We start from the raw sequence: 24,416 nt of genomic DNA on the forward strand, positions 1-24,416 counted from the left end.
CATTCAGCTACAGAGTAAGCAGATGCTTTGGTCACTACCTTGATTTCTTAAAAAATAAAATGACAAAGGCATATGAAAATTTATTTAGACCCTTGAGTTCAGCAGATGTCCTGATAACTTAAGTTCCTATCTCTACAACACCATCCCAGTCTTATGTGATTTCTTAAACACATCTATTTTCTCCTATTCAGGTTGCCTATAGAACACACTCATAAGAATATAAATTCATTTTTTCCTCCCATTCTCACTCCAGTAACTTCTCACCATATTATAGTTGCTAGATTTCTTCATATAAATATATCTTCTAAAAATATAATGCTATTTTCTTGCCTTCTCAGTGGGTAAGGGAGGGAGTGCAGGCAGAGATTTGGACCCGAAAATAAAATTTTAAATTAAAAAAATATATATAGTACTATATCATTGCCACTTTTATTTAGCCTATATCTTTTAAATCAGCTTACCCTATGTCCACATTCACATTAATCACATTCTACCTTCTCTTAGGAATACACTGCTTTGCTTATAAGGTCAAATATTATTCTTCTTACATTAGGATGGTTAGTTCCTGGTTTATTATTGTTATTTTTTGCATGTATGTACTTATGTAACTAAAAACATAGGTTATATTGTTGGATCTCCTCAAATATTATCTCTTGTAAATCTTGGCTCTCTCTACTGCTATTCTTCTTATGTTGTAGCTTGCTCCTGTATCTGAACTTGGAAGATTTATACTGGCAATAGAAGCCTGGATTTCGCCCACCAATCATTTTTCTTATGTTGCTATTCTACTGAACACAGGTGTTATATGTTCATGGTACATTACAAGCTTCTTGAGAATGACGAGTATTTCATTTTTCAGTTTTGTGCCTAGTATAGCGCCAAGCACATGGTAGATGCATGACAGTAACTTTTAAAAATGAATAGAACTGTTTTCCCAAAAAAGCATTTCTTTCAAAGAATGCTTCATTATTCCTATTAATCTATGAAGAATAGTTCCTACAGCCCTTTCACCTTTCTACTCTTAAAGGGCAATTTTGTTCACATAAGTCTGAAACCCAGCAGCAGAGAAACATTAGGTGCTAGACACAATCTGGTCACTGCAAAATTTCCGTTGCTCTACATACATGCAGGAAAGAGTCTTAGTACCTTGTCATCTCTGGTAGCTTTCATGGCAAACTGCCACAATGAGATACCTATCTGTTAAGCTGGCGTCTATTTTTTTATAACCACTTATAACAAGCTTTAACTTGCTTTTTTTTTTCTTAATTTGATTGGAAGTAGGCAGTTTCCTGCCAAAGCCTCAATGAAGTTATCCACTGATATTTTCATAGGATTTCAAATAAGAATTCAAATTCCAATTATTTTGTATCCTTTTTTTCTACTTTTTAAAATTTTCTCCCAGTGATCAGATTTTAGAAACCTCCATCCAGCTATTTCTATTTTAAAAAGTAATATTTAGGGGGCAGTTGGGTAGCTCAGTGGATGGAGAGCCAGGCCTAGAGACAGGAGGTCCTAGGTTCAAATCTGGCCTCAGCTGTGTGACCCTGAGCAAGTCACTTAACCCCCATTGCCTAGCCCTTATCACTCTTCTGCCTTGGAATCATATTGATTCCAAGAAGAAAGGTAAGGGTTTAAAAAAAAAGTAATATTTAAACTTTTCTCATATAGAAACCTTGCTGCCAGATCAAAAATGAGCTTCTCTGAAAGTGGGCAATATAACTTACCAAAGACTGATATCTAACTAGGTAGAATTATTGATTGATATTTATTCTGATTGGTAAAAAAGAAAATGCACAACACAAGAGCTCAAAGAGATGTCAACTACATTTAATGAGATAGATATCCTCTTCTTGTCCTTTCTCCACCTATAAACCTCCCTGACAAAATAATCTTTACTAATTTGTAAGTGAAGAGATTTCAACTAAATAAACATGAAATATTAATTGTAACCTTGAAAGAAAAAGACAAGATCTCCATCTTGTGGCCAATTGGAAGAATACTCACAAATCATTAAAAGAACCAAATGAACTTCTGAATATGTTATAGAATAGAAAAGCTTACAGAAAGGGAATAAATATTGCTTTTTATCAAGATACAAAACATGGGGACAGCGAGGTGGCTCAGTGGATTAAAAGCCAGGATGAGAAACAGGAGGTCCTAAGTTCAAATAGAGCCTCAGGTACTTCCTAGTTATATGATCCTGGGAAAGTCACCACCACCTCTGCCTAGCCCTTACCACTCTTCTGCCTTGAAACCAATACAAAGGATTGGTTCTAAGGTAAGGGTCAAAAGGTAAGGATTTTTAAAAAAATACAAAATGTTTTAGGAACCCCTCCCACCCAAAAACTGCCACTAGTCTTTTTATGTGACAATGATAGCCAATAACAACCTGGAAGGGTGGTAAATAGGAAACATTCAGCAAGTATTTATTAAAAACCTATAAACCAATTATGTGCCACACACTGGTGCCAGGTCCTAGGGATACTAGTACAAAGAATAAAATAATCCTACTCACAAGGAGTTTACATTCTAATGGGAAAAACAAGAATTTGTACTTACATATTTAAGACAAACAGTATAAATATAAAATGAACAAATATAAAAAAGTACAAGGTAGCTGTGGAAGGAAGGGAGCACAAATATTTGAGGGGATATGGAAAGGCTTAATGCAAAAGTACAGTGCTTGAGCTCCACCTTGTAGGAAGAGGGGGGAATTCTATATGTAGGAAATAGAGAGATTGTACATTTAAGGCATGTGGGATACTCATTCTCAATCAACTATATGTCCAAAAAGACATAGTTTGCTGGAGAAAACTGTCTACAGAAGCTCTGCTGGGTCCTTTCTCATTTCAATCACTGGTGCTCTTGAATACATACTATACTCATAAAGAGATGAAAAAGTAAGCATCTGGTTTCATACTGCTAAAACTTCCTTGGGTTATTTTTGTTTTGTTTTGTTTTGTTTTGTTTTGTTTTTATTAATAATAATGACCTTTTTCATTCTTTTGGAAATTCCTTTTTTTTTTCTTTCCTTCTTTTGAGGCATAACTGCAAAGTAGAATTAAAATCCCCCTAAACTACTGGTCCAACTGGAGCAAGGGGAAGATTTCAAAATCGTACTTTCACTGGTAGAAGGAAATTCTGGTGAGAGTCCCCTTTACCAATGCATTTCTATAGCAATTCTGCTCAGTAAAGTCTTAAAGAGCTGTTCACAGGTACTGAGAAATTATGTGACTCAAGTCAGGATCACAGAGTTAGTATCTATCAAAAGTATAACTTTAACCTAAATTTTCCTAATTTAGAGATCAGAATTCTATTCACATTTTATGTTGCTTCTCACTGCCTCTAAGTTTTATTAGGGACAAAAAAAAAAAGCTGTCTATTCAAATAGCTTCTCAAAAATTAAATAGTGTAATAATAGCTATATTATCTAGCTTGGTACATGATCTTACCCAAATGCAGAGAGTAATGGAAAAAGTCTAAGAACTGGAAGGAAATTCATATAATTAGTTCATATAATTAACCCTGAATTATCCATATGAAGATTATCTGTTTCCTGGAATGTCTGCTAAAAATAATTCTCGTACTCAGTTTCTCTGGTATTCATTTCTTGCTATTCTCATTTTACTCCTCTTATTCCCCATACTATTATCAATAGCTATGTGCTCTAGTAAGGTAAACTAATTTAAGTTTAGTTAAATCCCTTTATAAGAAACTCCACAGGAAATACAAATCATTTTTATGTAATAGAATTTTAGGACTAGTTTATAAGACTAGATAAAACAGATAATAAAACTAAACAAAACAAAACTGGTAAAGGGAAAAGAAGTGCTTTGAACCCAGAAAGGTGTTTTTCACTACATGTTCTTCAATATTTTTGTGTTAGAGGATGGCTTGTGTTTTGTTGGAATTTTTTTTAGATGGTTGCAATGTTTGGGAAGGTGTGGAATGGGAACCTGATGGGAAATGGACAAAAATAAAAACAATTCAGTCACCAAACCTATTCTAGAAAGTAAACAGCATACAATGAAAGTCAAGATATAGAAGCCAAATAGCAAGGGACCAGAAAAAGCATATACATGGGATTATTCATTTCATCTTGCACATGACAGGTGTTCAAGCACTGTATTCTTGTCATTTAATTTGACTACTATTTTGCTGAAGAAAACATAAGAACTCAAAATGCATTATCACTTGGCTTATACCAAATTGTAAGATGCATTACAAAACCAAATATAAAGTATTTTTGGACAACCATTCATTTTGGTTTATCCATGTAACTTCTCTGTGTTGTTGTGGATAATCAAAAGCTTGTTACAAAGAAAATGGAGAAAGAGTCCAAAGAGAATAAACTATTCTCTATCTCATATGAAAAAGTATTAACTGATAGCATAATAATATCAATGATGGTATAATAGTAACAATTATAATTGGTATATAGTGTCTCATCATTTCATCTAAGTACTATAGTATTTTCATTTTGTAAATTAAGAAATTGAGGCCCAGAGATATGACCTGGCTTACACATGGCTGCGCATCTACTATTCAGGGCCAATATTCCAATAAGACCTCTTCTCACTCTTTCAACTATGATATTGCCTCTTGGAATGGCAGAAAATATAATAACAACAATGGTGTTGAAAAGTCTTTTATTTTTCTTATGACTATAATCTCTACTGGATTCAAAGACTTACCCAAAGCCCCATCCATCTATTGCACTTGTAAATATCACATTTCCCTGATCTGGTGAGAAGTAAAGGTGAGAATCATCTGTATGCTCCAAGCCTGCACTCCAGTCATAAACTTGCTCTCCTGGTACAGAATCTGAACTCGCTTGGGTTTCAGTTTCTCTTTTGGCCCATTCTTCTAAGACTTTAGAAGTAAAAAGAGTCCCAGTGAGTGCATTAATCTAGGGAAGACAGGTAAAATACAAAAATGTCATCCAGATGGTAAGAGATGGCCACTGTGGGATATCCACTGTGGGGTACATACTCCCTAACTCCCGGTAGCTAGCTTTTGAAGTAACAAAAGGTTGCTGCCAATTCATATTCAATTCATGAAGAAAAATGTATGACTAACTTATCTTATCAAAGATATTTCTGACCTTACTTCAAATAAGATATAACCAAATTGTCCAGAGTAAACGAAAAGTATTCTGAAAGGTCATCTTTGTGATTTTAATGCAAGCAAATAAACACTGTCAAACCATCTACCTGATTTTCATTTTTATTTTCCAACATGCTTAAATAACAGCACATATTGATAACCTTGACAGCACAAAAGCATTGCTTCACCGGAGTCATATTGTTTTTAAATTGATGACCTATGACTACAGATAGTAGAGGAGGAATTTTTTTTAATGATTTTTTGGATGTGGTTCAGTTTTGATCATTTTGACTTTTACACAGCAAACTTGAAGGTGTTTAATTACTTACTATATATGAAGCCTTGTGCTAAGTGCTAGGGATACAAATAAATCTTAAAATTTATTTTAAGGGACTCAGAGTCAATTTTCCCACCACTGTTACCCTCCCCCAGACCCATGCACCCCTCCATTTACTTGGAGGCACAGGTCCAGATAGTTCCAACTATTTTAGAAAGTGAGTTTGAACTCATTTTTCCCTTTGTGGATGCCTATAACATATTCGAAATTCAGATCTTTTGAGAAGAAAACTTCATCCAGTTTTCCAGAAGTTATCCCATCCAGCGTACCAATTTTTATCCCAAGGACTGTTCCTCTTAAACTTTCCTATGACCTCCCCAGTTTGAAAACAGTTATAATTTGAAATGGTACCTGTTCTAAGATATTCTTCAGGTGAGAATATGCTTCCTGAGGTGTGAATTTCAGTTCCACTATCAAACGATCTATTTTATTGATCACTAGAACTGGGCGGATGTTTTCTAGCCAGGCTTGTCGAAGAACTGCTTGTGTCTAACAGAAACACAAATACAAATACAGCTTATGGGCATGACAGAATTAAACCATATTAAGAAAATCTTAAATCTTCGATGCAAAATAATCAATGTACTTCATCCAATCTGATCACAATCCATTTCACATAACTTAGCAAATACAGGAGACATTTATTAGATACTTGATGGAAAGGTCAGAAAAATGGAACTGGTTTAATCATGAAAATTTTCCTGAAGTGGGTACTGAGCTAAAATTAGGAGTGACAAATTTGGGGAGAGTGGGGTTAGGGAGATGCTCCATTTTTAATAAGAACTACTCACACTGATAAAATGCTTTGCAATTTACAAAGTACTTTTATATGAATCGCCTTGTAAAGCAGACAATATATTATCTTATTATTATTCTCAATTTTTTGTGGCAGTAGTGGCAGAACCAGGTTTTGAACTGAAATCTAATTGTAAGATTACTGTCCTGATGCAAAAGGACAATCAAAACAGAGGACTAAGTGCATGAAACCAAAGAAGACAAGTTTTACTGACAAACAGTAGACTGAAAGAGAGCAAGAAAAGAGAGAAGACAAGCAGGGTAGAATTAACTGGTAGAAACCACTGAAGGAGCTATAGTGAATACAGAAGGCCCTATGGGAAAGTCACAGAATAACTATGAAAAGAGAAATGGATGAAGCAGTAGGAATAGAAAAATTGCTCAAATTTCCACTATCACCTCAAACTCAATGCTAAAATCAAACTCCCTTTCTTGGCATCTCCATTTGTGGCTATAAGTCCATCATTCTTCCAGACTCAAAATTCTCTTTAGAATTCCTCTGCTACTCACATTCAGAGGAAGGACTGCAGGAGAGGAAACATATAAGAAAAACAACTGCTTGAATGCATGGGTTGGGGTGGACATGATTGGGAATTTTGATTCGAAACTACCACACCAATGCAATGATCAACAATTTGGAAATAGGTTTTGATCAACGACACATGATAAAGCCAGTGGAAATGTGCGTCGGCTATGGGGGTGGGGGGTGAAGGGGGGTGAAGGGGAAAGTAGGAGCATGAATCATGTAACTATGTTAAAAACAAATATTAATAAATGTTTAAAAAAAAAAGAATTCCTCTGCTACTATCATTCTGATTCACCCTTTTCAGGTCTGATCCATCCATGATCATTTCCTTTCCATGCCCATGGTTACTATCCTAATGAAGAATTTTATCTTTTCATTAGGGCTGGGGCCTTCTAATTGCCCCCTTTGCTTCTAGACTTTCTGCTTTAGGGATAAGAAGAGTGTTAGCTACACAGAAGATATTCCACAAATGTGTTATTTTCAAAGGAAAAAAGCAATCTTGAGCTCATCTGGTTATTTCACATTTATGAATCAATATGCCTATCAAGAAATGGAATAATCTTCCACGAGACCTATGTAGTTTGCATGCCTCAGCTCTCCAAAACTGTAGCTTCAGCAGGAAGGTTGCCATGTTGACATTCACCTCAAGATATGCACCTCATTGAGGCAGCTAGGTGGCTCAGTGGATAGAGCCAAGCCTGATTCAGATTTGACCCCTGACTCTTTCTAGCTGTGTGATTCTGGACAAGTGGCCACTCCAATTGCCTAGCCCTTACCACTCTTCTGCCTTGGAACCAAAACTTAGTATTGATTCTAAAACAGAAGGTATACATGTTAAAAAAAAAAAAAAAAAAAAAAAAAAAAAAAAAAAAAAAGGAAAGAAAAAGAGGCAGCACCACCCCATTGATGGTAGCCAGATAGTAAGAACAATCCAAAGAACACATTCTGCTCATACCATCCATGTACACTGAATTTCTCATTCTCCAGGAGGACTGCTTAATTCAGAAGCTATCTATGAAAATGTGATAGCTACTTAAAAAACACCAAGAATGGGAGATGAATTTTTTGACTACTTTTCTTCCTCAGTTTTGTATTTTTGTTATAGGAGGCAGTATGGAGAGTAAGAAGAATGTCAATCAGGGACTCAGGAAACCATCTCAACCAAAACTACCTGGGCAACTCAGGGCAAGCCAATTTGTCTTTCTAAGTAGGAATGAAAATTCAGGATCCTAATTAAAGCTAACTGAGCCTCAAGTTTCCTAATTCCTCATCTATAAAGTGAATAAGGTAGACTCAATGATCTTTAAAATCCCCTTCATTTCTAACATCAGAATTTGGGCAAACATTCTCCACAAATAAATACTATATTTAATATAATATGATTAATATAGAACACTGTGCTAATCCTCAAGCAAGAGTTTAAAGCAGACTTAAATAGCTGTGAGATAGTAAAAGGAGCGCTGGGCTTGGTGTCAAAAGAATCCAGTTCAAACATTCACTGACTGACAACACTATTAGCTCTGGAACCATGGGCATATTAATTAACCACTCTGGGCTTCAATTACTTCATCTGTAAAAACTGGGGTTGCAAAAATTTGTACTTCCTTGCTTACAGGGTTGTTGTTAAGAAAGTACTTTGTAACCTTTAATGTGCTACATATATGTGAGTTACTACAAGTAAGTGCTGCAGTTTCTCACTGTACATCACCTGTGGACAGACTCCTTCCACAGCGTCCACCACAATGATACAGCCATCACAAATTCGGACAGCAGTTGATACTTCTGAGGAGAAATCCACATGTCCTGGAGAGTCTATTAGATTAATGAGGTATTCCTGATCATCTGAAATAAAGTTTTAAAAAACATATACAATCTTAAAATGTGCAGAGTAGAGGATTTCAGCAAGTGTGCTTAGCCACAAAAGCAAAGAAATTCCACACTGATGAAGGAGTTTCACAGAAAATCCTGCATCACAACCCCAGAATCTTTCCCCACCCCAAGTTCAGTTCTATTATCCATACTTCCAAATTGAGGACTTCTAATTCTTAGTAGGATGTAGTAAATAGGGTGATCCCTTCCCAATGGTTTAGAATTCCATAAAGGGCAAATCACTACATGACATTCTGACAAATTAACTTAAAAGCCTGAAGTCCTTCACAACTTCAATGGTCATGATAAACTGAGAAGGAAAGGGAATGCAGAGAGATAGGCTGAAATCATGTCCTACCAAGATCCTGGGAGAAAAGATTCTAAAAGAGCAAAATTGAAGCCTAATACCTTAAAGAAATCAAAAGAACAAATACAGAAGAGTACCAAAAGCTTAGGGTAGTTTCAGGCTTTTAACAGCTTCCAGGGCCAAACAGTTGAGATAAGAATCATATTTTTAAAAGTTGACTTTATGAACAAGTTTCATATTGCCAATTCTCACATTTGTCCTTGGGACATAATTAAGCACTGGGGCTCCAATTTCATAATAAAAAGAAAAGTGGAGCCTATGCAAAACTGTGAAAAAAAAAACTAACTAAAATGAAATATGTAGGTTCTGATTACTCTTGATTCTTGTGCCATAACTGATAGCCAGCACTACCTCCAAATAAAATGTTTTTTATGAGATAATATAGATTCACAGAATCATAGTTTTAAAACAAAATGGGTCCTTCAAGACTATCTAGTCTCAGCCTCTGCTCTTACAAATGAAGAAAGTGAGGTCTAGCTAGGAGAGGTGATATGACCAATGTCAAAAAGCTAGTTTAGTGGGAAAACTAGAAGAACTCAAATTTCTTGATTCCTAATTGAGGGTTCTTCAGTATCACCCTGCTTTCTCAATTTACTTTGTCAGGAGTTTCCTTTCAAAAGGAAAAACCACAGGATTTTATTGAAAGATCAAAGATGTAACTTTTTTCACAGATGGCTTGTGAAACTGATCTCCTTCATACTCAAACCTCATGTGTGTATCTATTTTTTAGGTTTGATCATTCACTTTAAACCATCTTTGATGTAATTCTTTTCTATCTAATTTATTTTATTTTAGCCAAATTCATAAAAGAATTCTAAAAAAACTCTTCATATTAGTTATTCAGAAATAAAAAAAATAAATACAATCCAGATTGCTTTGCAGAGTTTAAAAATTCTAGAAGCTATTCTGCATTATAACATACAGAGAACATAAAACATATAAATATATTGAATATTATTGAATATAAATATAACAAAGCATAAAAAACATAATAAGATGAGAATGGTAAAACAGTTACATTTCTATTTATTTTATGTTATACCACTTTGTCCATATTCCTTATTATATTTATGTGATACATATAATTTTTAAAAGATTTGGTCTTACAGGGCCATCTTTTCTCTTGTCAACAAACTCCCAATCACCCAAAATTCTTAGAAATTCCTAGTGCCCTTGCGATATAAAGGTTTTAGTCAGTAACTAGCCACAGTATTAATATGAAGAAATATGAGGCAGGATCTTCAGTTTCACAGAAAACTGAGTTAATTAATACTGTTCTAATAAAGATAATGGGAACTCTTTACATGGAGATGTCAGACTTAAGAAAAGCAACATACAACCTCATCTATAAATACTAGTGAATATGTATGAACAGTCTGTAAACTTCTTAAAAAGTGCTATACAAATGTGAAAAGCTGTTACATGAAACTAATTCCATAAATGACTCAAAAACCAATCTCATTACTTCATGTTCACACTGCATAGATTTGATAAGATAGAAGCTTAAGGGGACTAGTACAATTTTTTCATTTTATAGATAAAGGAACTAGCTTTAGAATTGTTAAATGAACTCAACAAACATTGATTGGGTACTCTCCTGCATGAAAAGCATAGTATCAGGGGCTTTAGAATATATAAAAATTAGTAAAACATAGTCCTTACCCTTAAGGAACTTATACTTGTATATAACAAATGAAGATGTATACACAAATGCCTTCCATACAAAGCAGAATACAATAAATATCACAAGAGGAACAGGCAAAATACTTAAGGGATTTTGAAGGAAAATAGATCACAGGTACATAGGGGAACATAACAGAATGCTTGGGGAGGTAGAACTGATGGGCAAAACTTGACTGCAAACAATCAGAGAAGAGATAATACTAGCAAGTAAAAATAGCATGGCAGAGGTAGAGAAGAATGCAAGCAAAAGACACAGCAGGAACAGTTCATAATCCAAGGTTGACTGAGCTGCAGAGTAAGGTTCACATAAGGGAGTGCTGGGAGATAAGGCTGGAAAGACAGCTAGGAGCCAAATTGTAGAGGAGCTCCATGGGTATCATGCTGAGCAGTATGGATTTTATTCTGGAAGCAACAGGAACCACAGAAGGATATGAAAAATACCATAGGAGTGAAATCTATAAAACTTGATTACAAATTGGCCATGAGAATGAGGTAGAAAGGAGACAAAGATGACAGCCAAAAACTCAAGCCTGAAAACTAAAAAAATAGTGCCATTAACTGAAAGGGGGAAGTTGGGAGGAAGGGAGCTGACAGTTGTTTGGATGGAGAAAGATTAGTTTAGGGTTTGGGGAAATGGAAAGTGGGGAGGCACAATGCTAATTTTGTTTTAGACATTTTGAATTTGAGGAGATGTGTGTACAAACTGTTGGAAATATAATAACAGAGTTTTGGGGGAGAGGTCGCAGAAAAAAATTATTTTAAAAGTCACCCACATAAAGGAATGATTAAAAGTTAAGTGATTTGCCCAACAAGTTCTCACAACTAGTAATAGTCTTGGACTAGAATTCTTTATCCAATGTTCATTCCACTGTATTCCTCATCAAATAAGAGAAAACTAAATAACTTTACATGCCTTGGAACAGCCATGTATCATGGTAGATTAGAGGGAGATAAACATGCTGAGCCTTAAGTCAGGTAGACCTTAATACAAATCTAACCTAAGACACTTACTGTCTTGTTACCCAGGTCACTAAGTCATTTAACGTCTCCCTACATCCATTTCCTCAACTGTAAAATCAGGATAATAGCATCTACTTCCCCGGGTTATTGTAAAGATCAAATGAGAACAGCCAAGTAGCTCAGGGTTGAAGTAAGGAGAACCTGAATACAAATCTGGTCTCACATACTTTTTAGCTGTGTGCCCTGGGCAAGTCACTTAACCTCTATTGTGTAGCCCTTGCTGATTTTCTGTCTTAGAACTGATACTAAGACAAAATGTAAAAGATTAAATGAGATAATATTTATAAAATGCTTAGCACAGTGCCTGATACAAATGTTCTTGATAAATGCTTGTTCTTTCTCATGGTCCCTCTTTTCCCTAATGAGAAAACACACACACACACACACACACACACACACAAAATTTGTTAGTAACCAGAACATTTATCTTGTCTTCTACAGTAGCTAGTTTGAAACAAATAATCCATAAGACCACATTTTGGGGGAGCCAAAATTTTAAACTAAGCTAAGTGTGTTAGGGTTTCTTACAACACCCTGAGAATTAAGTTCTGACTGCATTAACTCCTGCTACAGCCTTCAGAAAAATATCTCTGCCCTCTTTCCGATTGTACCACTTCAGAAGACTTCTCTATAAGAAAGGAACAAGCTAATCACAAGCATTAAGGCTATTTTAAAATTCTAGACAAAAGGAAAAAAGCTGAGACAGGGAGGGGAAAATCACTGTACCCAAAGGCTGTATCCAGATGAGACTCTCCATTCCTATTAAAAAACTGTTAAGGGGAAAGAATCTCTCACTTTCCCCCAAGAGTCTTCCAGTCTTTCAGTGAGCCATGGAGAATCATTTAAGGAGCCTGCTCATGTGTCACAAGGACCAGCCAAAAGATATCCCCTGTGACAAGTAAAATGATGAGGTGAAGGCTCTCTATTTCAAATGAGGTAAAATTACTAAAAAGTTTACCACCACTATTCATTAAGCACAGACACAGATTCAACAGAGGGCTTTTCTTAAAATAAAGAGACGTGAACAGGTCAATTTTCCTCAATGTGCTGGGCTTCTTTTGGTAAGAGCTCTTCATATCTAGCCTATGCTACATAGACCCATCTCTCTGCCAGGTAGCTGCACTCCAACTTGCCTTAGACCCTGATATCAGTTGTTCCAACTCCTACCCTGGGTCTTCTCTTGATACTGCTGATTAACTGACTGATTGGTGAGAGCAGCATGTCCCAGAAATTCCCCTGTACTATACACTTTCTATGCATAATGTCTTGTACTCACTCCTTTTTACGTCTAGGCAAAATAATCAAACCAATGCTACCATTCTGGGAAGGGAAAGGTCTGTCAATCAATTACCCAAACATATTTTCCAGACCAAATCACTTTTCCTGGCCTTCAGTTGTTTTTTTTTAAAACTGTAGGTTCCTTGAGAGAGATGGTCTTGCTTTTTGTATTTGTAGCCTCAGCCCTCCACACAGTACTGTACTTTGTCATTCATTCAGTCATGTCTACTGAGAAGAGGTAGTCCCATTCATCTTTGGCTTTTGCCTTCATTTTTAAGAAGACACTAGGAAGTTAGTTACCTCTTTGCTTAATTGTAAAGGGTGAAAACAAAATATCTAAAGAAAGTAAAGCATGTCCATAGTTATATTCAAACATTTTTTATCTTCAAGTTTCCCTATTGAAATAGACCATCCTGGCTACAATGCAACAATCTTGGATAAAACCTCTTAAGTAAGGAAAAGGAAGTAAGAACTGCACACAGAGAACATTTCTTTCCTTCTGTTAAAGTAGGGAAAGATGGGCAAACAGAACAGTAAAGGTTAGTTACCCAGCAAGTCAGTAAAAGCAAGAAAGGTTTTATAAGTAACAACCTATTTTCCCAGTCTAGCCTTTAGAATTATTGAGCTACCGACCTAAGAGTCTGGTCATAAAAATAGGAGCAAAAGGCTCCCAATAAAACTCTTGTGATTATTATGAAATAGGGTGACCAACAGAGCCACATTTTCCCTTTCAGTTCATGGCTCTGTTGGTCACCCTATTCTCAGTAGGAGAAGCTTTAAAAGGCAAAAAAGAGCAAAGGTTTGGCAAATATACACAAGCCCTTCAGGGCCCCCTTTAGTCCTTGAAACAAGGGAATATGAAATTTTTTTTTAAACCCTTACCTTCCATCTTGGAATCAATACTTTGTATTGATTTCATGGTAGAGTGGTAGGGATGAGATAATGAGGGTTAAGCAACTTGCCCAGGGTTACACAGCTAGAAAGTATCTGAGGCCAGACTGAACCCAGGATGGGCCTCTATCTCTTAGCCTGGTGCTCTATCTACTGAGGCACCTAGTTGCCCCCAGAACATGAACTATTTGAAAAAATAAGTAATTTGTTAACAAACAGTTTGCAATTGGGACATTAATGCATTTCTGGTGGTATTGTGAGTTGATCCAACCACTCTGGATGGCAATTTGGAACTATGCCCAAAGAGCTCTAAAAGACTGCCTGCCCTTTGATCCAGCCATACCACTGCTGGATTTATACCCCAAAGAGATCATAAGGAAAAAGACCTGTACCAAAATATTTATAGCCACGCTCTTTGTGGTAGCAAAAAATTGGAAAATGAGGGTATGCCCTTCAATTGGGGAATGGCTGAACAAATTGTGGTATCTGTTGGTGATGGAATACTACTGTGCTCAAAGGAATAAAGAACTGGAGGAATTCCATGTGAACTGGAACAACCTCCAGGAATTGATGCAGAGTGAAAGGAGCAGATCCAGGAGAACATTGTACACAGAGACTGATACACTGTGGTACAACCGAACATAACGGACTTCTCTACTAGCAGCAATGCAATGATCCAGGACAATTCTGAGGGTCTTATGAGAAAAAACGCTATTCACATTCAGAGGAAGAACTGTGGGAGTAGAAACACAGAAGAAAAACAACTGCCTGATCACATGGGTTGATGTGATGGGGATATGATTGGGGATGTAGACTCTAAACGATCACCCTAGTGGAAATATCAATAATATGGAAATAGGTCTTGATCAATGACACATGTAAAACCCAGTGGAATTGTGCATCAGCTATTGGGGGCAGGGGGGGGGGGAGGGGGAGGGATAGAACATGAATCCTATAACCATGGGAAAATGTTTTAAATTAATTAATTAAATAAAAATTTCAAAATTAAAAAAAAGCAGTTTGCAAACTAAACCTAACAATAACTGCAAATGAAAATTTCTTGGAGAACAGGCATCGCACTCATACTTTGGCAAGCTAAGGCTACTAGTACAAGATCATATGAAATGGAAAACTGCATCTGAGTTAGAGATGCTGATGTTCTTTAGAACAAACATTTTTTTAATTTATTTATTTATTTAACTGATTTAGAATATTTTCCCATGTTTACAGGATTCATGTTCTTTCTCTCCCCTCTTCCCTCTCCCATTCCGTAGCCAATGAGCAATTCCACTGGGTTTTACATGTGTCATTGATCAAGACCTATTTCCATATTATTAATACTTGCAATAGAGTAATCATTTAGAGTCTGCATCCCCAATCACATTCCCATTGAACCATGTGATCAAGGAAATGTTTTTCTTCTGTATTTCTAGAACAAACATTTTAAAATATTAACACCTTTCAAGTTAATGTGTTGCCTTTACTATAAAAGTGACACTGGATATCAGACACAAACCAGCATAAGCCATGATCCTGGAACAGATCCTAATTGGCACTGTTCAGTGGAAATGTCACTGACATTCAAAGTCCCAAAGCCTGAGTTCAGATCCCAGCTCTGTCAATCGACTGCTTCCTCTTTTGCAAAGTGAGAGTAATAGCAGTTCTTTTCTTTAGTTTATAAATAAATAGCGGAGTAGATAGAATAGAGGGAGTGTTAGATATGGAAGGAAGTTCAAAACCTATCTCTGCAGAGTTCATGATTTAGGAGACAGGGCAAGTTAGTCACATTCTCTGAGTTTATTTACATATGTACTAAGTTAAACCAAAAGCAGAGGGATCTGTGTGGACAGTGGTAATTCCTGCATGGATGAAACCTCAGATCCTTAAATGCTGATCTACTTCACAGTATCATAGAGGTCAAATAAGAAAAATGTCTGTAAAGCATTCTGTGATCTGTGGGGTTAGGGAACTGCCGCACTGTTGTTGCTGGCCACCCCCTGGCTTTAATCTTGCCTTTCTTCCCTCCAGTTCCAGCACAAACAGCATGGTAGCACTGCCATGGCAGCCCCTTTCTAAAACATCACTTCTACCATGTCGCTCCCCGCCTTGAGAGCCTACAATGCCTCTTGATCACTCATCAGACCCCCAACTCTTGAATTTCATTCAAAATAATGGTTATTGATGTTCATTTCTCTCTAAATAGTGCTTTGCAAATAAGTTTGGCCACAGAATCCTTTTTAACTTGAAATATTCTGATGAAACCTCTAAGTGTTCTCAGAGGATTTTGAGAACAAAGGAACAGAGAATTTTCAGAATAAATTAGAGGTCATTGTCTTTTCATACCCCTAAAATGATCACATATAATAGATATTTCTGACATAATTTCAATTTACCCTATTATGATTAGCAGGAAAATCTTCTCACAGAACCCACATAATTTGGAGATATAAGACTTCTCCAAAAGTCTCAGCTCAGCCACTTATAATCTGTGGCGAAAGGCAACTCAATTCACCTCACTAAGCCTCAGTTCCTTCATATATAAAATGGAATAGCACCCTATACCTCAAAGGAGCATTATGAAGAAAGCACTCTGTAAAATTCTTCACATTTTATAAAACAAAATTCTGCAGGTGATAGATTGGGGAAATAGCATGGCCAGGCAAAAAGGTCTGTTCTAATTTGAAGTCAGAGGCCCTGGGTTTAGTCCCACCCTTGCAATCTGCTAAATGTATGACTTAAAGCCAGTCACCTCCTTTGGATCTCAGCTTCCTAATGTGTAAATTACAAGGTTGGCCTAAAACAGAGGTATAAAACTCATTGCTTCCTGTACCAGATTAAAATGTAACTATAAATGCTTGATAAAAATAAAAATACAATAAATTAATTTGAGATTTTCTCAGTTAATATGAGGCCCACAGGATTCCATTTCTATTCTTCTATTCTGTAACTCATCCAATACTAATCTTCCAACTATGTATAATACCAAAAAGCTGTTTAAGTGCTTTAAGAAAGCCAATGGAGAAAATATCTTTAACTTATTAATTACACAAAATCTAGGATCCTACTAAGCAGATACCATCAATAATTCAATACTTATCAAACTAGGCATTACATTAAAAACTATTATAATACTAATAAACAAAAGTCTGCTAATTTTTAAATACATTTAAATGATACTCAATAATAATAGAAGAGTTATTTGACCATGAAGCTCCAGGTTACTGAGACCATCTTGCTATGGTCTATTGGCTATTATATATGGTCTATTAGCAAAAAAGAAATCTTTAAGAGTCTCTAAGGCAGTGGTTCTGAAAGGGAGGGGGGCACCTCCAGTTTTGTAATACACATGCTGAGAACTGTATAAAATTTACACTTGCAAACATCATGGTAAATTTTAAAAGGTAGCTTTAAAAATGATGAAAAAATATCCTATGTAAACATCTCTCTGCTTTGCTCGGTTGATTTGCTTCTTTCCTGAAGCTTTTTAAAGAATTTTTTTAAATTTTCATCTTTTAATTCAGATGTTTTTAGACATAAGTCCATTCTGATTTTTTTATCTATGACATTATTGGATTTCTTTTCTTTTTATTCTAAGGCTTTTAGCTGTTTACCTCTATTCTGTCTCTTTATATCTTAAAAAATGGTTCAACTAACAAGTATTTACTGAGTACATAATGTACCCAGTGCCTTTCTAAGTGATGAAGGAAAGACAAGAAAAGGATGTAAAAGTTCCCTGTCCCTCAAGGAATTTAAAGAAGTGAAGTAAGAACAAATACACAGATAACTGTGTATAATCAAATAACTGTCAGGAGAAAAATACAAACAAATGGATACAAGAATTCAGAGAAAGAGATTATTCTCTATTGGGGGGGGAGGGGAGAGAGAACTGAGGAAAGTAGGATTTGATATGGTTCTTGAAGAAAAGAAGAGAGGCTTTTTTTGTAGCGCTCTCCCCTTTCTATCAGTCTTCTGTGATGGGCAGAAAAAAAATAAAGCTAGTCCCTCAAGTACTGTCCTTTTCTGCCTTGTTGTTATTATTATTATTATTATTATTATTATTCCTTTTCTGCCTTGTTGTTATTATTATTATTATTATTATTATTATTATTGTTGTTGTTGTTGTTGTTGTTATTGTTATTATTATTATTATTATTAGATATCAGGTTTGTCATTTCCCTGGTTTAGGGAATTCAAAGTTCAGATTTTCCTCTGTCAGTATAGACTGCCATCTGCTCTGCCAATCAACTCTTAAAAGGTTGTAAGAGGTTAAGTGATTTGTCTCAGGTCCTAGACAAAGCATGTGTTAAAGGCAAGATGCAAAACTTCCTGATTCCAAAGCTTACTCAGTATCCTCTGATGCCTCTTACTATTACAGTGTAAAAATAGTATACTGTAGAAGTCTTATTACTTTCTTCTATGACCAATACACGTGCTAGTTTTTATCTGTAACCATGCTGTTATTCCAGGGTACTTATGAAGGAAGGACCATTTCAGAAGAAGTAGGCATCTGACTGACAGGCACTACACAACATTAATGCATAGGAAAATTAACATTAGAAACTGATTCATCACTATTTCTAATGTTGTGAAATGACAGCTGTAATATCTTCTACCTTCCCTTTTCTGATCTTATTTACCCACCAAAAATTCACACCAGTCTTTTCTCTAGCTTTATGTCTTCAATGCTATAGTTATTTCATAGAATGGCAATAGCCCCACAACAGGTACAAGTCAAGTCCACTAAGGAATGAATATTAATTGGGAAACAGATCACAAAGCAAAGATCAATTTAAAGTATTTTATTCTAAAAAAGAATTGTTATAATAAAGAAGCAAATTAATTCAAAGGGGAAAAAAAACAAGAGATGAAATTATGTGGTCTGTAAAGAAACCTTAATTTTACCTTTTTCATAGTGTAGGGAAATGGCACTAGATTTCATGGTGATTCCTCGAATCTGTTCATCTTCTCGGCTATCCATATATCTTAACTAAAAAACAAGCACACACAAAGATACTGTTTATGCACACACACACAATATGCATGCATATTCATCTCTTTATTGATCACTGATTTAAAGAGTGATATGGTGAATGGTGAGTTTCTGTAGCAAAAAACATTTTTAAGTATGTAAATTAAATTGAAGTCAGAAATTTTAAAAATTAATGGAACTAACAAATAAAATAGAAGTAAATTTTTACCATTATTAAAGGAATAAAAATTTGCACTCACTACTCATGTTCCCAAATGATTTTTAGTTCCAAAAATATTTTAATATTCCAATTTTACTCTAATATCTGATGTGAGCAATTTCACACATATGAAAATTTAGGAATTAGGAGCAGAATTTCTTTTATTACTCAATAACACTGTCTTCTTTTCCTTTTTCCATTCCCAGATGTTTAGCAAATAATTAAGCAATAGGTGAACAGATGGTAGAATGAGCAGAATTATTAGTATTGGTTCTAGCAAAAGTGTTTTAAAGCAAAAGTTTCATTTGATTAGAGAAATATTACATCTGGCTTTACAAACATTTAGTACTATTCAATTGTTGACTATGATAAATATCTCTTTTGAATGTGATTCTGCTAGATTCAATAGCAAAGAAGAGTGCCTAGAGGGATTCTATTTTCACTACTTAGACTCCCATAGCCTCTCTTCTTTTGACCACTCTAAAAACTCTTAATAGAGATAATCTCTAGGGCTCAAATCCTTGATCCTCTACCCTTCTTTTTTCATATTTCATTTCTCAGAGAACTGACCTATTTTTATGCCTTTAACTATCAGCTCTATAATATTTTCAAAGCCAAACAGAAGGTTCTTGTCATTATGAGGATAAATTCTAGACTCTTCTGAAAGTAGTGGAATTCAATATTATTCATAATTCTTTATAAATATTCCTGCAGGGGGAAGCTAGGTGAATCAGCTCTCAGAAAGAGAGCCAGATCAGGAGATGGGAAACCACACACTTCCTAGCCATATAACTCTAGGCAAGTCATTTAACCCCAACTGCCTAGACCAGGGGTCGGCAACCTTTTTGGCTGTGAGAGCCATGAACGCCACATATTTTAAAATGTGATTTCGTGAGAGCCGTACAGTGCTCACAGTGCGCGCTCCTGTAACAGCGCCTGAAAAAAATTGACTTTATGGCTCCTGCAGAAAGAGCCATATCTGGCCCTCCAAAGAGCCAGATATGGCTCGAGAGCCATACGTTGCCGACCCCTGGCCTAGACCTTACCCCTCTTCTGCCTTAGAACTGATACTTAGTATCAATTCTAAAACACAAGGTAAGGGTTTTACATATAATAATAATATTAGGATTATATATATATACATATATACATATACATATATATATATATATATATAAATATATATATATATATATATATATATATATTCATTCCTTTAGCCCAACAGGTTCAGAGTAAAATCACCAATGGAAAAGAGCAATAGAAAGGAAAATAACAAATACTCAAAACTGAGAACGATGAATCTTCTATTATGGGTTTTTCCTGTATCACGAACTTCAACCCTATAATGATCAATTGCAACTAGATAATTTCACTTGAAGGTTTATCATTCCTACTTAAATTTTGCAAAAACTAATTCATCAAATTCTTCCTCAAGCTCAATATTTCTCTTATTGGCCCCACTCTTCTGAGTTCCCCAGAACCCAAATATTTACACCCTTTTATTTCTTCCCTTTTCCTTTTGGCCTTTCAACATTCAATCAGTTACCAAATCATGTCTCCCTAATGACCTGTCACAAAGTCCTTAAAGGGCAGGTACCAAAATGATTCCCTCTTTAAAAATAACTCTTGTATTTACCCCTTCCTTTCCATTACTACTGCTCCCTAACTACCATAGTCCTCATTATTTCATGCCCTGAATACTAAAAATTCAAATAGGCTTCTTTCTATTCGTATGCATTTTGTCTTAGATCAATCAACATTATTTTCATTCTGTTATTTTTCTGTTCGAAAGCTTTAACTGTTCCCCATTATACTCAGGATGAAGTCTAAATTCTTCAAACTAGCTTTCAAGGCCCTCTTTCAATAAGGGTCCCATAATACTAACCTAAGAAACTTCCCCCAAAAAACTCTGTTCTCAGAAAGATGTTGTTCTCAAATACATCACATTCAAAGCATCTCCAACATCCCAACAATACAAGGCCTATCCTTTAAGAACCAATGTAATTTTTCAATTAATCATTAAATCATTCCCCATTCTTGTGGTAACAATTCACTGTGCAATTCATTTTTATATTTAAGTCAAATTCCCCCTCATATTAAAATTGAATTGTCTTTTGGGTAAATCAGCCTATCTCCTGAACTAGACCTTAACTTCTTTTGAGCAGGAACCATGCTTTAGACATTTTTCAAACCTTCAGAGTGCTGAGCATATGAAAAATACTCAATAAATACTTGCTGAACTGAGCTGTAGAAACTTGATGAACGTGTGTCTATGATAAAAGAATATCTTACCTTCCCAGCTAGGCGACTAGAGATGATTCCATTACTAGATATAAGGCAGTCTGCAAGTGTGGTTTTCCCTATGAATAAAAAAAATTAAATTGAATTTATTCTTAAAAAAGGAGTAAAATTGTAAGAGATGAGAATTTACCTTTGGCTGAGTACTTAACCACTGGATGTAGCTTAGGAAAGATACCATAGTCGTTACTGGAAAGTGAAGCTAGACTGAAATCTAGCACTTAAAATAAATTATCTAGAGCCTAGGTAGTAATAAGAGAGTGCTGGCCTTGGAGACAAAAAGATATGAGTTAGAAGACTGCCTACAAACTTGTGACCCTGAGTCACTTAACCTCTCTCACAATCTTAGTTTCCTTTACTTGTAAAATGGGAGATAATAACAATACTCACTTCACAGGGTTGTCGTAAGAATTAGAGGAGACAATATCTGTAAATTGCTTTGAAAACCTTAAAGTGCTGCTGCCACTACCACCACCATCATCATCATCCCCATCACTATTATCTAAAAGCCCAATCAAGCTATGAACCTTTAAAAGATCATCCTAAGGCAGAAAGAACCCTGTGCATAGTTTATCAATATTCTGAGAAGAATGCAGATAAGTAACTCACACTAGGCTGACACATTCTCCAAAGTGAAATAGTGAAAAGAATATTGGTCTTAGAAATCAGAAGCCCTGGGGTTGTGTCCCAGTTCTGCTGGTGATTAGCTGTGCATACTTGGGGAAATTACTTTAACTCTAAGAGCATCAATTTCCACATTTGGAAAGAGCTTTATCATGTAATGTGCTATAGAAATGTGAACTGTCAGGGTTCCTTTCTCTCCTCTCAAATATTCCTTGATCTAGACTATTATGATCATTACTTTCTTCTCACTAGAGCTACAAATAACAAACCCTGACCAAAAAAAGAACAAGGTGACAGTCCAGAAATAGGTAACATCAATAAAAAGATCTAAAATTTTTATCAGTGTGTAGACACTCACTCCAACTACAAAGATAGCCAAATCATTTAGACTTAGAGATGGTTTGGGGGAATTAGTAAAGCAAAATGTTATCTTTCAACTGTGTCTTAAACCTTATCTAAGGGAGGAATAATTTCTGATATACCCAGAAAAATGCATTATTAAGTACTTTTGCCTATAAAGATGTCTGTACAGAAGCAAAAAAAAAGAAAACAGGATATTAAAATAACTAATTATGTTATCATTATAAAATACTGAAAATTTTCTCTGTATAATATAAAAACCAAATCAATTACTTTCCAAGAAACCTCAGGCTCTGGTCCAATGGGCGAAAATAAGAGTAGTTTAGTAGAAAGAATACTGGCTCTGGAGTCAGAGGACCTACATTCAAATTCCCCTCTTGATGTTATTTCTCTCTATGACTCTATGATCTATGACTCATCTTCCTTTAGTATGTCAGCAGCTGTTTTTTCACCTATGAAATTAGTCACAGACCATAGATGGCTTGGAGGATCTCTTCAGATTGTAAAGCAATGATTCTATGACATGCTAAACCACCTCCACAATAGGTCAGAGAGCTTAGACTTGATAAAACTGCCATGCAACAGGTTTTTCTTACATCCTGGAAAATGATGAAATTTATTAGTATATATTAGGACTCTATAAACTGCCTAAAAGAATTAGTCACTCCTACCTAGTCATACACTTTTTATTACTCAAAAAAATGTAATTCAAACGTGATGCTTACCATGGTCTACATGAGCCAATATGCAGATGTTCCTGATGTTACTGGTATTTTTCTGGAGTTGAATCATCTTATCCAAACTATTGAGCACCATGGTGTCTTTTTCTCCCTGTGGTTAAAAAATTAAGCTGCATTATGATATAAATGGAGCTAAAGATCAAGGTTAAGAAATACATTAAAATGTTGATATTTAACAAGATTGTCAAATACACGTTAAAGTAATCAACACCAAAGCTCAGTGTTAGTTTAATGTGATATTAATGTATTAAATTATGTGATTGTATTTAATGTAATAGAACATTGCAGCTATTTAGGGAACATAAATCAGCTGCCAGGATTCCAAAGGCCACAGAAACACAAAGAATTACTGAGATGGGCAACTTCTGGTTTATAGATGAGTGACCACAGTATTCCCTCCAAGACAAACATAGCAAATGACAAATCTGAGAAGTTACGTTAAATCACTAGAATCAACATTCAAAATTGCCTCAAATATTTTTATCTGTTAAAAACTGAACTGACTGTTCTCTAATGACTTGTAAATTCAATGATCTAAACAATGTTGGATTTGTATTCTTGGACTGAATTCATTCATTTGATAAGTAATTCTCTACTGAAGAATATTAAGAGCTCTGTAAAATATAGTGCCCTCCTCTCCAGGAGCCTGTAGGAAACTGTTAAGTAACAAACGCAAGGTAGTGTACAATTAAGTATCAAAGAATGGACCAACGATGTGTAAACTTTTAACAAACATTTAACTATCACACACATTCAATCAGTAAAATGTTTAAGTATGCACTCACAATAAATGTATGTTTACTTATTTACATACTATTATACATCATAAAATTGTTACATGCTTTTTATTCTAAAACTGATATAAAAATTAAACTAAAAAAAGATGAAATAAAAATGAACTAATTGAGCCCAGAGTTAATAGAGAGCCACAAGAATTTACTGGGTAGGAGAATGATATGCTCAGACCTATAATTTAAGAATATCAATGTGGTATGGAGAAAGACTTGAGGCAAGGAGAGAAGTAATGAGGACCTTAACAAAGAAAGAGCATTGATTAACATGAGATATCCTGTGGAAATAAAATGAACAAGACTCAGCAACTGACTAGACATATAGGATCAGGGACAGTGAGGATGATGCTGAGCTTCCAAATTTAGGTGTCTTTAAGGATGCTGGTCCCCTTAACAGAAATTGGGAATTCAGAAAAGGAGTGAGTAGGAGAAGAGTGGAGGGAAATTTCACAATAAGATCTGAAATGCATATAACCACCTACCATTGGTACCAGCTCATCCTTTGAGATTCACTGGTCTCATCAAAAACATGAAGGAGG

The 24,416-nt window shown here is 35.3% G+C and overlaps 1 protein-coding gene across 2 annotated transcripts in view; it reads right to left on the reverse strand.

The window, feature by feature from the left end:
• Positions 1–23,162, reverse strand: part of EFL1 (elongation factor like GTPase 1) — a 250,801-nt gene extending 227,639 nt beyond the window's left edge. Inside the window, exons 1-6 of one of the 2 annotated variants that reach the window (XM_044665476.1) lie at positions 23,072–23,162; positions 21,357–21,424; positions 18,775–18,859; positions 8,473–8,606; positions 5,795–5,932; positions 4,695–4,909 (exon numbers count right to left, since the gene is read on the reverse strand). In XM_044665476.1, coding sequence (XP_044521411.1) covers positions 4,695–4,909; positions 5,795–5,932; positions 8,473–8,606; positions 18,775–18,859; positions 21,357–21,424; positions 23,072–23,162 — 731 coding nt within the window. The remainder of the gene's footprint in view (positions 1–4,694; positions 4,910–5,794; positions 5,933–8,472; positions 8,607–18,774; positions 18,860–21,356; positions 21,425–23,071) is intronic. The other variant, XM_044665477.1, reaches the window with a different exon arrangement.
• Positions 23,163–24,416: the final 1,254 nt, after the last annotated feature.

Source organism: Gracilinanus agilis, chromosome 2, assembly GCF_016433145.1.
Source record: "Gracilinanus agilis isolate LMUSP501 chromosome 2, AgileGrace, whole genome shotgun sequence".
NCBI lineage: Eukaryota > Metazoa > Chordata > Mammalia > Didelphimorphia > Didelphidae > Gracilinanus > Gracilinanus agilis.